Source organism: Natator depressus, chromosome 1 (assembly GCF_965152275.1).
Source record: "Natator depressus isolate rNatDep1 chromosome 1, rNatDep2.hap1, whole genome shotgun sequence".
Taxonomy (NCBI): Eukaryota; Metazoa; Chordata; order Testudines; family Cheloniidae; genus Natator; species Natator depressus.
The window spans coordinates 196,049,982-196,066,765 of record NC_134234.1 but is presented as its reverse complement, the minus strand read 5'-3'; the positions used below and the strand labels follow the sequence as shown (position 1 = coordinate 196,066,765).

At 43.7% G+C, this 16,784-nt stretch overlaps 1 protein-coding gene across 1 annotated transcript; it reads right to left on the bottom strand.

Annotated features, from left to right (window-relative positions):
• Positions 1–752: 752 nt before the first annotated feature.
• CPOX (coproporphyrinogen oxidase) lies at positions 753–16,176 on the bottom strand. Its single transcript, XM_074973560.1, has 7 exons — positions 15,693–16,176; positions 13,186–13,329; positions 11,923–12,033; positions 10,395–10,536; positions 6,366–6,584; positions 3,348–3,452; positions 753–2,647 (listed from the first exon to the last, which is right to left on the bottom strand). The coding sequence occupies exons 1-7, from the start codon at positions 16,174–16,176 to the stop codon at positions 2,560–2,562; spliced, it is 1,293 nt and encodes a 430-aa protein (XP_074829661.1). The 3' UTR covers positions 753–2,559.
• Positions 16,177–16,784: the final 608 nt, after the last annotated feature.

Here is a 16,784-nt window from a genome sequence, read left to right as displayed (position 1 = left end):
CTAGGGGTTACAGTGGACGAGAAGCTGGATATGAGTCAACAGTGTGCCCTTGTTGCCAAGAAGGCCAATGGCATTTTGGGGTGTATAAGTAGGGGCATTGCCAGCAGATCGAGGGACATGATCGTTCCCCTCTATTCGACACTGGTGAGGCCTCATCTGGAGTACTGTGTCCAGTTTTGGGCCCCACACTAGAAGAAGGATGTGGAAAAATTGGAAAGAGTCCAGCGGAGGGCAACAAAAATGATTAGGGGACTGGAACACATGAGTTTGAGGAGAGGCTGAGGGAACTGGGGATGTTTAGTCTGCAGAAGAGAAGAATGAGCGGGGATTTGATAGCTGCTTTCAACTACCTGAAAGGGGGTTCCAAAGAGGATGGATCTAGACTGTTCTCAGTGATAGCAGATGACAGAACGAGGAGTAATGGTCTCAAGTTCCAATGGGGGAGATTTAGGTTGGATATTAGGAAAAACTTTTTCACTAGGAGGGTGGTGAAACACTGGAATGCGTTACCTAGGAGGTGGTGGAATCTCCTTCCTTAGAAGTTTTTAAGGTCAGGCTTGACAAAGCCCTGGCTGGGATGATTTAATTGGGGATCAGCACTGCTTTGAGCAGGGGGTTGGACTAGATGACCTCCTGAGGTCCCTTCCAACCCTGATATTCTATGAAGTACCTGTGATTTAATTACTTCCATAATTTGTGCTCTTTCACCATGAGAAACCAGTGACACAAACACATTTGCAGCTCTAGCCACTTTATTCAGTTTCACAGTAGTGTCAAATGACAAGTCAAATAGCAAACAGAAGAAAGCTGCAAACACCATCTTGCTAAAACAAAAGAGGGCACATTTTTCAGATTTGGGTTTCTAAAAATACCTTTAAAAAAAATGGCCTGATATTCAAAGATTCTGAGCACCTTTGAAAGTCAGTCCACTTGGGGTTTGCCCATTGGTTTAACTTTAACTGAATTAAACCAGGTTAACTAGTACAAGTCTCTATGTGACCATTCATACCTGTTTATACCTGGTTTCAATTTGTCAGTGCAAACTAAGCTACTATAAGCCAGGCTGAAGTAAATATAATAGTGCCACACAAAGCTACACCAGTTTAACTAAGTTGGTTTAAGATCAGACCTTTAGCTAAACTGGTGCAGCTTTGTTTAAACCAAGCCGCCTTAAATACTTGGACCTGGAAAGGGTAAGAGTCTGTCACTTGTTCATACTGAGTAGTGCCTTACTCCTCAAGTAGTCCCTCTGACATGAACAGAGTTACTCAAGGAGTAAGGTACTATTCCACATAATCAAGGGCTGGGGAGAGAGGGACTTTGAATGCATCCTGGATTTCAGTGCTTAACTTTAGACACCCGCATTTAACAATGTTGGATGTTCTTCTGTGAGAGTGTAGAGTGCAGCATGTCACAACTTCCCTCCTTTAGTAAGTCTTCTCTACAATCTTTGCCACCATCCCCTAAAGGCCTCAGAGTCAGCAGTTAGTGAAGGACGCTTTATCTCAGAAGTACATTCATGTAAATAAAACCTAGTGCAAAAATTAGTATATAGATGGATTTCCTCCTCTTTTGGGTCAGCGCTTTGCTTAAATATATGTTTTGCTCTATTTTAGTGGAAAGGTGAATTTTAATACATCTTAGAGGATTTTTGATCTACAAAGCACATTGATAAAACATTTTTTACACTGCAGTCTTAATGGCTGGGATATGATTAAAGTAAAAACACCTTCCTTAAAATGTATGGCTTCATTATTTTGTCTGTGCAGTCTGTCTTTAACATAGCTCTGCTTGGTAGGTCTGAATAAAGGCAAGGTAGCTAATCTTCCTTAGTTAGCCCAGAGTAAAATGTTTCCTACCTGCTTTTAGTGGATTTTCGATGTGTTTTTTAAAGCAACCACCACTCCATGAAATTGCGTTTGTCTAGTACATTTTTAGGAACGCAGGGCCAGATTTTAAAAAGTTATTTGGGCACCCAATCCAACTGTGTGCCTAACTCCCACTGAGGTCAATGGGAGTTAGACACTAAAATACTTTTAAAAATCTGTCCCTTAATGAAAAATAACTGTGATATAAAGTATTTGAAACTGGGTTTAAAAAGAGGTTTAATACGCACCAGAACAGAGACACTCATTTAACTGTGAAACAAATAAGAACATTATTTTTAAAATGTTAAAATTTCCTGTGAATTTCCGAACAGCAAGCAGTGTAATTTAGGGCACAATTCACCTTTAGCTTGGAAAACACTAATTCTTTAGGGGAACATTTTATAGTATTTTATACCATTGTGTGTTTAGACAAATTGAAACAGTTACTGAACACATCAGTTGGTCCTACTAATATCTCACGTACCCACCACAAGGCAACAGACTGAGAAGCATGCCAGCTAGTGAAACACTTCACCAACATGCAAAGGATGACAAGTTTACAACATTTTTAAGGCACGTGAGAAGAACATAATTCCAGACACGAACTGTCAGGCCATGGCAGTTTGAGTGAAATGGTTGGTAAGACTTCATATTGTTTGCTTATAGTTGAGCATCCCCCTCACACTATTCATCAGTGCACCCAGTCTTTGGGATTGCGCAGGACTTCCAGGATTTCAGCTTCTCTGGACTTCTCTGGCGGCGTGTGCATGTACTGCCATCTGCGCACAACAAAGAGGGAATACGGCTATTAGAGTCCGGCTGGCTGGACACCCCTTGTCCAAAGCTGTGTTCTGATTGGATGTGGATGGCTGGGCCTTTCTGTGGATGCATAGTCACACACAACTGAAAGTTCATCTCCAGTTAGGAACGGATATTCCTACGCCCATTACATTCAACGGGTAAGGGGGGGGGGAACCGTAGGTTTCAACTTCCCTCTTGCCCCAATACACCAAACTGCAGCATGTAGTCCTTTCACCCACTGCTTAGCTCACTGTCTAGTGTCAAAGATAAATAAGGAGCTCTGCAATAATCCAAGGTTAAAAATGAAGGTAAAACAGTCCACTGAGCAACAAGCTGCTGCTGAAACGGCAGGGAACCATAAAAGTGTATGGGGGGCTGTGGAAAAAATAGTTAAAGATATTCCAAGCAGTAGAGAGTATTTAACCTTTTCCATTTTCTCATTCTTTTATTAGGAACTACTTTTCAGGTAGTGAAGGGAAGCAGTGTCCAAGTACTTCAGCATATAAAATCAGTCCACCCCAGCAACATGCTGGTTTCACAAAAGTAGGATTGGGGAGTGATATATGGTCTGCAGGTATGTAAGAGGTACATTTCCTGCTGCCAATACCTGGCCAAGACTGGACAGCAGGAAAGAAAATAGTGTTCTAGCACGTGAAAAACATGTAACTTTTCCCTTACCTGGCAGTCAGTGGCAGAGACATAAGAATGCTTTCAATCCTAGATCCTGGCGTTGCAAGGCCAAACTTTGTACCTCTGTCATAAACAAGATTGAACTCCACATACCTGTGGGGGAATAACACAGACACAAAGGGTTAGCACAAAAACAAATTTATTGTCACATAGGTTGATTTTTGCAAGTAGCAGAAGGCTGCAAACAGTAGTCCGTTTCAGTCTCCTTGACCCCGAAGACGCCAGAACAAAGAGCACCAGTTTGGGGACCAGCTGTCCCACTGCAGCATATGTGCAGGAATGAATATGTACCCTTGTCCCCCTGTGAACAACAGGAAATAGAGAGTTTCACTGCACTCACAGGCATCACAAAACAAGAACGGGAGGTTTCCAAATAAGTCAAATGAATTCACTGTCAACTCAGTGACTCAACACTGAACGTGTACTCCATTCTTGAACAACTATTTGAGAGAATATTGGAACCAACCCTGCAAGCCACAGACTCAGTTCACTAATAAGCACAAAGGCAATGCACAATATGCAGTCTGGTTAAACTCTCAATAGAAACTCTTCACAGTTACAATCTGAAGCCATATTTGCCTCCTAAATAAGATACAAGATGGAGGCAGCAAAATCTTTAGCAAGTCTCCAGATGAAGTTATCTAATGAAACAGCTACTTAATAAATTTACAGCCATCATGTTCTGGGCAACCTTTCTGTCCAAAGGGGTCACGTGCCCTTACAACACTGATCTTCCCAGCATGCAGTTCTTTACACGACAGGGGACATTTTCCAAAGGAGCTCATCCAGCTAGACTCCCTTTTGACTATTGTAAGGATCTGTGGTGGCCCTGTCCTATAGCTAACAGGGAAAGGGTAAACAGTCTCCCTCTGAGAAAGACCTGCAGCTACCCAGCACTTATACAAGGATGTGTAGGGCAGAGTCAGCTGCAGGGAATTATAAAATGCCCAGCATCCCAGAACAGTGGCAGAGAGTGTGAGGCAGGGGATTTGGGAAAAGGAAGCTATGTTGTTCAGTAACACCTGCCTCCCAACCCCACCCCAGCCCCCACTGCCAAAACTTGTCTGAACTCTGTCCAGGCTGTGCTGGGCTTGTCCTGCCCGAATTGCTGGGCTAAAACACCCACTCAAAATTCCAAGCATTGACCCCAAGAGTGGCTATAGATAGAGATTTAAAAGTAAAAGCTATATAAAAGACAAGAACTTCACTTCATGATTTAAAATACAGGAATGAGGTAGCACCTGCCAGTGCAAAGGTGGACACAACTCTCTTGTACAGAGTTAAGAAAGAAGGGAATTAAGATAAAATTTTAGTGGAAAGCATTCAAGACAGATTACAAAAAGCTCAATCCCCACCTAAATGCTAAAGCTCGGAGACACTTCCTGAGGCACATGGTGTATTCCATAAGTAGTGATCAACATGCAGATTGGGACACCTGAAGCACTGTTGTGGCCCAGCTGTCTCTGTTATTGTTCTTTTCCTCAGCCCCTCAAATGGGAGAGTGCAGGGACCCTGCGTGGCACAGAAGCAGCCACTCTGCTTTCACTGTCTTGCTCCAGCATTTACAGCACTGAAAAGAGCCCCTACAATTCAGAAGTGGCTATCTTAACAACCAGACACTTTAAGAGAGGGACAGTGAGGGGAGGGACTCCTTATCTTCATGCAGAGGAGTGAAGATAATCTAGCCCAGGGCTCTGCAGGGAGATCAAACAGCAGCCTAGTAGGGTCTTGGCTGCAACCTAATGGAAACCCATTTTCCCACAACCCTCCAGAGTTTGCCACAACCATTCTATGGGCCTGATTCTGCAATGCCCTGCTCATGTGAGTAGTCCCATTAAGGTAAGTAGGATTGCTCAGGTGAGTAAAGGCTGTAGGACAGAGACCTAAACTCAAATGCAATCTTATTCTTTTCTGTATCTTCTATATTCGTCTACCGGTTCATTCACTTTCTTTGAAGAAAGGGAGGAAGCCAGACAATAAGAAATAGCAATATATGCTTTGAATAGAAATGGTGGAGTAAAAGGGTTGTTTTTCACCATGTAGAAGGAAGTACGTACCACAGCAATTAATAATAGGATTACAGCTGACATTTACAGGGGATTCTCAGTCGCTTCAGATTTCTTATGCTACAGAGAATTTCTAAGTCAACAGAGAAGGAGTTTTGCCAGAGCAAGGTATTTAAGGAGTGCCATATAAGCAATAGCTCCTTCTCATTTTGTATCTAGTAACAAAAGCCATTTGAAAGCCCACCTACAATATTATCCTGCAAGACATCTTGCCTCACTAAATTTCACTATCATAAAGATGGGCCTCTTCTAAGGTGAGAGAGAAATTAAAAAGGAAAGTTCTACATAAAGCACTTTATTACTTTTAAGAAATGCAGGAAATGGATGGCCTGATTTTTCCTAGTCTATATTATTATTTACCATTGTCCCCATACTCACCTTATTACAGAACATTAAAACACAAGCGCTGTACCAGTAGGGATGGCCAATTTCCTCTTAGTTTAAAAACCTCATGTTTTAATAATGAGCATCATTGGCAGTGCTCAAGAGACTCTCTTTGAACTCTTGAGAGTTCCAAGGATTTCAGACTATGCAAAAGAAATCTCTGAAGGCAAAAAATACTTTATTCACTATGAAGAGTTCAGTTTGTACTGGCAAAGAAGTATAGGATACTATGCTTCTAAATTGGAATTAGCCTGAAGTCCTTTAAAAAGGTAAAAAAACAACAACAACAACAAAAAACCCAACATAACAACCCTGAAAATCCTACTTAAGTTGGTACAACTGCATTTTTCAGGTTTTTGGTTTTTTTTTTTTTTTTTAAAAAAACATAACTTTGTGAATCTGCAAAGATTCAATGTGGGAATGTTACAAAAGAGTTCTTGGAAAAACTTTTCCAGACACATGCAAGTTTCCCTAGTGTCATGACATAGAGGAACCAGTCTCACTTTCTCCTCTTCCCCAACTCCACTATGTTACATTTTGTTCCTGCATTACTCACCTCCCTCTACGAAGCTGTTGCCATAACTTTTCCTCTGGTGTGAAAGAGTCACAGGAGTGTTTCTTCACAATGGGAACATAGCAAGGCACAACGGCTTTGGCACAACTCTGCACAAACTGAAATGCTTCTTCTTTTGAGGGAGAGTCCAGATCATCAAAGAATATACCCCCAATCCCTCTTCGCTCTCCACGGTGCTTGATGTAAAAGTAATCATCACACCTGGAAGAAGCAACAACCAGATGTCAAGGCTAGTGCATTAAGTTCAGAGTAAAACAATCAAAACCCCAGACATTAGACAGATGAAATGCAGATGAAAGGTCAAATCCTGCAAGATACTGAATGCCCTCTTCGCCCATTGGCTTAAAGGAAAGCTAAAGGTGCTCAGCACCATGCAGGACTAGGCTCTACATTAGCTGCCATTAAGGGTTAAATCATACTCTCAGTATAAAGAAGCATAACACTGCTTATCTTAAAAAGAAAATCTGCTACTGCACATGTACACACAAGCATAATAGCAGATTTTGAAATACGTGGCTATGTATGCAAACATTAGTCTCCAAGGCTATAAGTCCACACCTTTCACCTTACCAAGGAAACTGGGGGAAAATCTTACCAAGGTACATCTGACAGATCTCTGCAGCCCTTGTTTCCAGAGCTGTATAAAAATTCACATTTTATTTTGTGGAAGATTGCACACAAGTTTTTGCCATTTCACGTTCTCCCTAAAAAAACATTTTCTCCTTTGCAATTTTACTAGTTTCTTTTAAAAACACTTGAAAGATTCACAAATCTTAACAACATTTGCCCATGAAAGCAGGCCCAATTTCAAGTTTGAGACAGAACGAGAAAGTCTTAGTGTCAGGCTGTGCATTTTGAGACAAAAGAGGACAGTATGTCCTTTCCTGAGGGTTCCTCCAAGGAGATCCCGTCTCTCTCTCTCAGTACTAGAATCTCATAACATCTGCCCGAAACGGCTGCTGCAATAAAAACAAAAATATGGGGCCATACATGCACTGAGATGGAGAAGTTACTGTAAATTGAAAGACATTTCTCTTTGGCTGGGAGAATCAGCTTTTTATTCCAAGGTCGGTGCAGAGTGAAACTTAGGGAATGTCTACGCTTACCTCTAGAGCGATTGATCCACCAGGGGTTAATTTATTGTGTCTAGTGAAGACGCGATAAATCGACCGCCGAGCGCTCTCCTGTCGACTCCGATACTCCACCAGAGCAGGAGGCACAGGCAAAGTCGACGGGGGAGCGTCAGCTGTAAACCTACTGCAGTGAAGACACCGTCGTAAGTACATCAACTTCAGCTACGTTATTCACATAGCTGAAGTGGCGTAATTTAGATTGATTCCCCCCCCTACAGTGTAGACCAGGCCTTAGAGAGCAGTGGGACAGTGTGTGAAACTCAACAGAAGAGCATAGAGTACAGTATAAACCTGATGAGACACTTAGGACAGAAATTAGCACAGCAAGTATAAGTGTGAGCTTTTCCATTTGAGAAAGTTGGGTTCAGGGGCAGCACGTATGTCCCTAGACAACTGCTTCTTAAACCAAACACTAGTGTTGGGCTGTTTGCATAGGAAGGAAGGGATTCATCTCCCCTCCTCATGGGAGGAGAAGGAGTGTATTCCTCCCTGAGGCTGCCTTCTGAGTAAGGAACAAGGAAGTGCATGCTGATTCCACTAGATTCTCTCCTCCCCCCTGCATACATACACATCACTTGATAATGAGTAACGGTTGTACAGCCTTCCTTGTGGATATCTGTCAACGCTTTAAGCAGACATACCCCACACTACTGGCTATCCTCAACCTCTGTAGCTTGCTTGAATAGTTTTCTCATCTAGTAAAGGAACTGTAACAACCTGTACAGAAGCACTTGGATATAGCCTACTATATAAGAGATTCCTCGAAGAGAAGATCATCACATGCACATTAACTAGCGTGCCTCCTAGATAACAGCAAAAATGAACTCACACCACCCACTTTATCTCTCACACTCAGACAAAGGCTGGCAGCTTACAGAAAGAAGTTACCCTTCCTCTGGATACCATAGCTTGTGGCAGATAAGACACTGGATGCAGAGCAGCAAGCAATCCATTATGCTTTAAGACTAAAGGGCGCCATCAGCTATGTCTTCCGAAGTGAGAGAGACAGTCAGTTTAAATCTGTGTCTTTAAGTGATGTACAGCTGAACTTCCAATGCAGTTGTCATTGAAAGCTGCAGCTGTTTACAAAGCAGGATGCTCCCCTTGCATGCAGCAAGGACAAACTCCTTTCCCTCCTTGGCCAAAAAAAGCACCCTAATTAGTTCTGAGTAATATAATTTAGCCCAGTAATTGGCTGCTTTGTCTGATAGCAAAGACACTGGGGTGGGATTTTCAAAAGTGCAGTGCTAGCCCAACTGATCCCACTGAAGTCAATAGGAGTTTTACTATGGATTTCAGTGAGAGCAGAGTTAAACTACCTCCGAATCCTTTTGACAATTGCCCCCGAGGGTCTTGCCCCAACGAGGAAGAGGAATTGTTTAGGAAGGGCTAACAAGGTACAGGATATCTGGGAGCAGAGGGATGAAAAGAGAAGCAAGTTTCTTAGCTTGAACCATAAATAAAATGTTTCTCACCAGAGAGCTCTGTGGAATAGTCTCCCAGGGGAAGGCATGAAAGCCCAGTTGCTTGACACATTCACAAAAGAGATTAAATTGGACAAGGCACTTTTGGTCTGCAATCCTCCATTGGCAGGGAATGGACAAGGTAAACCAACAGGTCTTTTGCAGCTCTGAATGTCTAAAATTAAGATGCCACATTGTGGCTCCTCACATCTAACACTATTTCATAAAGACTAGAAGAAAGTTGTCTATGGTTTTGCTTTCTGACATTCCCTCCCTCCTCTACCCCTGCCAATATCTGTATCTCTGGCTACTTTCCCCCATCCCTCCCTCCAAAAATACAAAATAAATAAAAATATGCTTGAGTAGTGTTGTGTTACAAGGAGATATAGATGGTCTTGTAATTAGGGCACTGGAATGAAGGCCTAGGTTTAATTGCTTAATATCTGTAACGTGCTTTGAGATGCTCATGTGGAAGGCAGCAGGCACGACTGAAAGGCATTGTTATCAATAAATAAAGCAGCTGGCAATTTCACTCATGTATAATTACAATTGGGAATGTTTTTGCAACAGAGGGCGAGTGTGTTCTTTAGAGTTATATCACCTAAACCCTGCACAAGTTACATGTGTCAGACATTGTGCCATATTGTACAGTATTATTTATTAGGAGATAGGTTAGCAACAAGTAATATTATGAAAACAGAGCAATTAAACACATTATTAGTGCAAACAGACCATATCATAGTAGAGAACTCTCTTTTCAATGAAGAGCAGCAAGCGAATTAGTTTGTGATTCTACAGCAGTCACTCCCTTCAGAGGATCTCAGTTCTTTTCAGGGTGTAATAAGTTAACCCTTACCATCTATCTCACAGGGGCATTTATTTTTTTCCTCTGTTTTACCAATGGGGAAAAATGAGACACACATATGTTAAGTTACTTGCCCAAGCTGACACAGGAGATCTGTGGCAGGGACAGGGATATGGGGTCACACAGCAACTCTGGAAAACAGGCTACCAATATCGATTTATGAGCCCAATTTTAGACACTCGAATTTGAGATATTGTCCCATATGAATAATGGAGATCTCCAAGTGCTTTACAAACATATCTGGCCAAATTTTACCCAGATACACACTGGCAGCTCCAGCAGAGGTTCACTGGGAGCTGCTCATATATATCTCAGAGGGCAGAACATGGCCCTGATAAACCAGACTAATTATATATCACTCTCAGATGCTTAACCAAGATTCCCAATAGCTTTGTGAGGTGAGCGAATGACCAACTTAAAGCAACAGCATTAGCACGGCCTGTTGTGCGATACCTCTTCCTTCCCACAAACGAAAAAAAAAAAAAAGAAAAAGAAAAAGAAAAAAATCTGACCCAAAGTAAACAATTCAAGTACGTCTCCTCACACATACCACTTCTTGTACTTGGGGTACAGTTCTGGATTATGCTGATCACAAGCTTCCTTCAGAGTTTTGTGAAAATGAACAGCATCCTCTTCATTCAAGTAAGTTGGAGTCAGGTCTGTTCCACCACCAAACCACCACTGCTTAGTGCCTACAGAAGACAGACATGCAACAACTGCTTTATTTCCAAACACAAATGATATACAAGGGTAGGTGTCAGATACAAACTAACAATTGCAACTACTTTCAAACATTAAATTCAAGAGTACCTAAAAGTAGCACTGTAAATGCTTAGTTTAAACTAATATTATATGGGTGAAAATGACTCATGAATCCTGACAATTATTAAATAAACCTCCAAGCAGCAAAGTTTGTACAGCATTATATCAGTTGACCTGACTACTGCCCATTCTCATGTGGTATCAATTGCACAAAGTTAGTCTTTTATAGTTATTACCCTGAATGGGCTTACAAAAAAAATTCTCTCAGGTTTGTAATGATAGTCAGGAGCCACATACAGTATATTAGTTTAAGTTAACCCTGCAGCAGGAAGGGAATGAGCAGGGAAATGAGTCAATTCCTCTAAAAAGTTGTTTTGCAAATTGTGGTCCATGGACCACCGGTGACTGGTCACATGGTGTCGCTCCTCCTTGAGTCCTATTGATAAATTTCATTAAAATAAAGTTAAAAATAACCTCAGTACTTTCCTAATATTAGTTCTGCCATGAAAGCAATTGATGTAGTTGCAACAAGGAAGTTATGGGACAGGGAGGGGAGGGAAAATAGGTGGCATGATAGTGAATGGAGAGGTGGTCTCTATGAGACACACTGCATTAAGATGGGGTCCACATCTGGAAACCCCTGCTCTACAAGGCAGTAAGTTTCCTCTATATCTATCTATCTATCTCCAGGCAGATAAAAGTTACGGCAGAAGAATTTTATATGAAATGAGGTTTATTTACAGAAGTGGCAGGAGGCAGAGCTTGTTTATATATATGTACAAGCTCTAATTCCTGCCATTTCTGTGAATAAACTTCATTTCATATAGAATTCTTCTGCCATGACTTTTATCTGCCTGGATATTTTAGAGTGCGCCGTCATATTTCAACATTTTCCACGCCCACTGTTTTTAAAAACACAGAGAAGGACAAAATCAGTCTGGTCTGCAGTGATCAGTCATGGAAAAGTATCTAGGAGATTACTGGCATTTTTCTAAGTATTTATGTTTTAGTGTAGTTTATTGACAAACAATTATAACATGTACATTATATAACCACATTAGTCAGAAGCAATTTACAAACAGTAATTACGTTGCAAAAACCTGCAAGATAGATACAACTATTTCAACTATTTTACAGATACATAAACAAGAGTTCAGAGGGAAAGTGACTTACTCAGTGCTACACAACAAATTTGTGGCATAGCTGGAAACAGAATTAGAAGGGTTCGTAATCCTGTGCTTTACCCACTAAGTCACGTTCCATCCTTAAAGTTTGACTCCATATTTGTACACACTCCAAACCATTATAAATCTTACCGTCTGCTTCCTCAATTTCAAAGTATCTGTAGTTGAAGTGTATAGTTGGAACATGAGGATTCTTTGGATGGATAACGGAGCTTACACCCATGGCACAAAAAGGCAATTTACCTAGACAGCAACACATACACAAAAAGCAGTAGTTAAGAACGGGAACAATTTACATGCAGCACCTTTTATCCTGAGGGCTTCCAAACTATGGCTCCAATTCTGCAACTAGCTCTGCATGGTGTGTCATTGAAGTCAGCATGTCTACTAAGCGGGTCTGACCATAGGAGCTAGCTGAAGAATCAAGATCTAGTGAATGCTGAAATGCAGTGCACAAGCACAATACCAGCCCTTGCAATTTTCTCCTCCAAACAAACAGCAACATTTGGAATTTGAGAAATGCAAAGCAAGCTCAAGTTATCAACAGTGAGCTGTCATTTATGACAGTTTATTTATGGTCAGAAAAGAGACCCAAAAATAGCAGTGTAAACGCTTACAAGCTTGCTCCAGGCCCATCTTCCAAGTTATGCTGGTTTACTGCAGTGACAAAGAAGTATTACTAAGACTGCATGGAGACCACGAGAAACTGGGTTCTATTCTGCCTTTTGTTTCAGCAACAAAACAACTCAACAAGTTCTAATTGACTTGGGGTAGGGGAGGAGTTCCCTTTAGTTCCCTTAGAAAAACAGAAACCTAAATTGTATTTTTGTACTGGGGTTGTGTGTAACGGAACAAGATTTTTATTCATGAACAAATATGAGATGAAGGCAGAATATGGAATACTATGACGTTTTTACTGGATCCTTTTTTGACTTGAACTACACTTTAGTGTTACTGCAAGGCTAATAGGAGCCAAGAGTTAAAAAAAATTCTTCTGGCAAACATAACATGCCATCATATTAATGAACGCTGTTTTCACCTTGAGGTTGTTTTAATAGTCCACATACCCTTTCCTCTTTAATCTGGATTTTGTAATTGGTCAAACAAATTTGCCTGCAAGACGGGAGGTGAAACTTATTTTGATATTCAAATCTTTGGAGATTCAAAAGCTTCCTAGGTGAGTGTTCATGTTTAGAACCTGTCATGCATGCTATAGGAAGAGTTGCAGAGCACTGAGAAGAGAAACAATTTAATTCAGAAATGTGGCCTTCTTCAAGATCTGTTTGATGGGGTAAGGCAGTTTATAAAAACATAGATAAGAGAAGTTTGGACTTATTTGTCTCCAACACAATAATTCACTGTAGGTTCAATTAGGTTTTAAGTAGCACGTTTTACCATTTTTGGTCTTCAGAGTTTTCCCTCTGCTTCTCATCTGTTGTACTGCTTCCTCGGAAAGATGCCCAGAAACTACAGAAACATTGACGCCTGCCTTCTCAAAGATGTTGCCATCCTGGAGCACACAACTGATACCACCACCACCTGTTAAACACAAGCCCAGGAAAGTTTTGGTCTCAGAAGCATCTTATCCTGCCAATTCTTAACACTGACTAATAGAGTACAAGTGACCATTAGATCTTCAAGAGCTATCTTGACTCCTTTGCTTACCTTGAATAACTACAAATGATGATGATGATGATGATGATAAAATTATCTAGTTCTTTTACAAATCCACCTCTATTATTTGACAATCACCTCTTGAAGCAGTGAATTTTACAGGCTGACCATAGATTGTGTGAAGTACCTAGAGAGCCCATGTATTCGGTCACTGGAAACACAGACAAGTCTGGAGTTACTAGAACCTGGCTAGAAACAGAACTATAAACCAGACTCACTTGTAACTGTGAATAGAAACAAACAGCCAGATTTTGACTTCAGTTGTGCAGCAGAGTTTTCGCCATAAAAAACCCTCCCAATGACCCAAGTTACATAAGTGGCAAGACTAAATGGTCAGCTTAAGTACCATTAGTACTCTCTTCTGAATTTGAATTTGTTTTAAGCAGTTCCACATCTCCAAAGTGAAACCAAAGACTGTAATTAATATCACACTTCATTCTCAGTCATTCATTGTCACTCATTAAGGGACACATTTTATCAAAACTTCTCATTTTAAAATACTATGATTGCTCCAAATCAGTTAGAAGCCTTGAAAAATCCATTCTCACTCTCCCACTTGTCAGCAGTAATAGTGAAATATTCCCTGGCAAGTACGGGGGCTTGTACAGAACTTAGTTTCATTTAAAACAAAACTCTAGCTCTTATGATTGTGAAGCGAAACTGTGAAATGTAAGGAGAATTCAGGAAGATTACACTTGACTTTCAGACAGCTTCTGTGCTTCCGATGAAGTGAGCTGTAACTCACGAAAGCTTATGCTCAAATAAATTGGTTAGTCTCTAAGGTGCCACAAGTACTCCTTTTCTTTTTGCGAATACAGACTAACACGGCTGCTACTCTGAAACCTGTGCTTCCACAGCTATTCATAACTTTCCTAAGCAGCAGTAGTGTTTGAATAAGAAGGCTCCATTCAGTTTCTCTGCTGCTATTCAGAACCCTGAATGGAATAACAAAACTGTCACAAACCATGTCAGTTTCACACTGCTGCTTGGGAAAGCAATGAGTAACCATATATGCAAGTACTGGAGTTGTTCAGGAGAAAGGGAGTAGGAAGAAAGGAGGATTCAAAATAAACCTGTCTCCTGCCCCCAGCAGTCAGGAGGCTACTGAGAAGGGGTAGGTCTGGGGGGAGGGGGCGAGATGGAAAACAACAACTTCTTGCAATTCAAGGAAGAGGGATCTTCACATTTATCAGACACCTACTAATCAAAGGCAAATATAGAAGATAGAAGTCCCCCCCCATCAAGCAGGGTACGTGGAAAGCATCCTGGTAGAAATCCCAGCAACCCTTCTCTTCCCTGGAGCTGGAGAGGACTCGGGATAGAGCCAGACTTCTCACTAATACCTTTATTCTGGACTCACTGGTAGGGCCTAGCCTTCTTTTGTACAGTAGGTTTGTTTTTCTATGTAGTATGTGTCTGGTAAATTTTTCAAGCCTTAACCATTTATATCCTTCCTTTTAGAATCTGTGTGTGACTGTGAGAAATGCCCAGAATTTATGCCTTGGAGAGTAGAGGCAGAAATGTGGTATCTACAAGAAAAGCATCATTATAAAACAGAATCTGTCCATACCTCAAACAACTCTACCGTGTTTGGCAACAACTGATGACTGCAACATTTTACAAGAGTTACTCAACTGCTTTTTGGCTTAACGTAACACATTTTATTTTACACTAGGCGGGAAGTGATTGCTTAATTGCTAGAGACACAAAGACCTGTTCCTAGGAATTCCTAATTTATTTTCAGGGTGCAGCAGAGCTCTGATATCGGAAAGGAAAGAGGCCAGAGGAAGGGTCAATCAGATACAACATTCTCCAGATGATGCACACATGAGCATGCCTCCTTTTGGCACCCCTCTTTTTCTTTGACCAGTGGTAATGTGATGTGCGGATCAGTTCCTGACGGATCACATGATTAACACCCGGAGGACCCGCTTCCCACCCTGCTCATGACAAGCTGGGGAAGCGTAGAAGAGAAACAATCCCCTCCCGTATCTTAGCGGTCGGCACGATCTACCCAGGGTGCGGCTTCACCGTGGGTTTGCGGTCTGATCGCCCACCTGTCAACTTGTTGTTATACCCGGAGTACGTGCGGCCGGGCACAGACACCCTGTAAGGATCCTCCGGTCCACCCACCTTGCGTGCAACTCACCCCCCAGGGGCGCGCAGCCAGGCTCCCACTCCGGGCCCTGCACCCTCGGCCCCGCTCCCCGGCCCCCGCGGCTCGTCACCTTCTTTCCTCTCCCACCGGTCCACGGTGAAGGCGGCGCCGCGATCCACCTGGGCCAGGGCGCGGCACACCTGGCTCTGGGTCTCCATGATCAGCATCTCCATGCGGCTCCGCACGTCCTGGCGCCGGCTCCGCAGCTCCCGCAGCCCGCTCACCGGCGGGGCCATGAAATCCCCGCAGCGCCGGGACAGCTCGTCCTCCTCCTCCTCCGCCGCCGCCTCCTCCCCCCCCAGGCTGGGCGCCACCGGCTCCCGCGACACCATCTCCGCCCGCCGCGCCAGCCCCAGCCCGGCCAGCGCCGCCGCGGCCCCCGCCAGCCCGGCCAGCAGCGAGCGCCGCCCGGGCCGGACCCCGGCCCCGCCGCCCGGGAGGCCCCCGGCGCCGGAGGAGGAGCTGAGCCCCCTGCGGGAGGCGGCGCGGCCCCAGGGGCAGCATGGACGCAGCGCGCCCCGGGCGCCCCCAGCCCCACGCAGCAGCAGCGACATGGCAGCAGCCGCCCGCAGCCCCCGCGCGCCGCCTAAGGCAGCCAGCGGCGCTCCGAGCACGGCATGCCGGGAAATGTAGTTCCAGCGCCGGCCGCTCCCGCCGCCCAGGGCGCTGCCCCGCACTACAGCCCCCAGCAGCAGCAGCGGCGGCGGCGGCGGCAGGGGGGGCGGGGGAGAGGGCTGCGGACCACCAGAGAACGACGGGGCGGGGCGTCTCGCTCGCGCCGGACATGGGCCGAGGGAGTGGGTGCAGCGCCCGGCTGCGGGGGCGTCTGAACCCGGCGGGTGCTGCGGGGTTTGCGGGAGAGGGGCTGCGTAATAAGGCGCGTCCGGCGTCCCCAGCAGCGGGGCTGCAGAGTGCAGTAGTCCCCACAGAACCGCTCGGTGCCTGGTGCAGGGCAGGGGTCAGTCCCCCACCGACCCAGCGGTTGCTGCCCAAGGCAGGGCTGCTGTAGCGTTCACATTAGTGAATATTGTTCTCACCTGCGAGGTGACAACTGGCGTGTGAGCATTCGTCCCCTGAAGACTTGGAGGCTGCGGAGAAGTGGCCCTTGAGATCAGATCCAGAGCATGCCCCCTGACCAAAACTGAGGCCACGCTAACTGAAT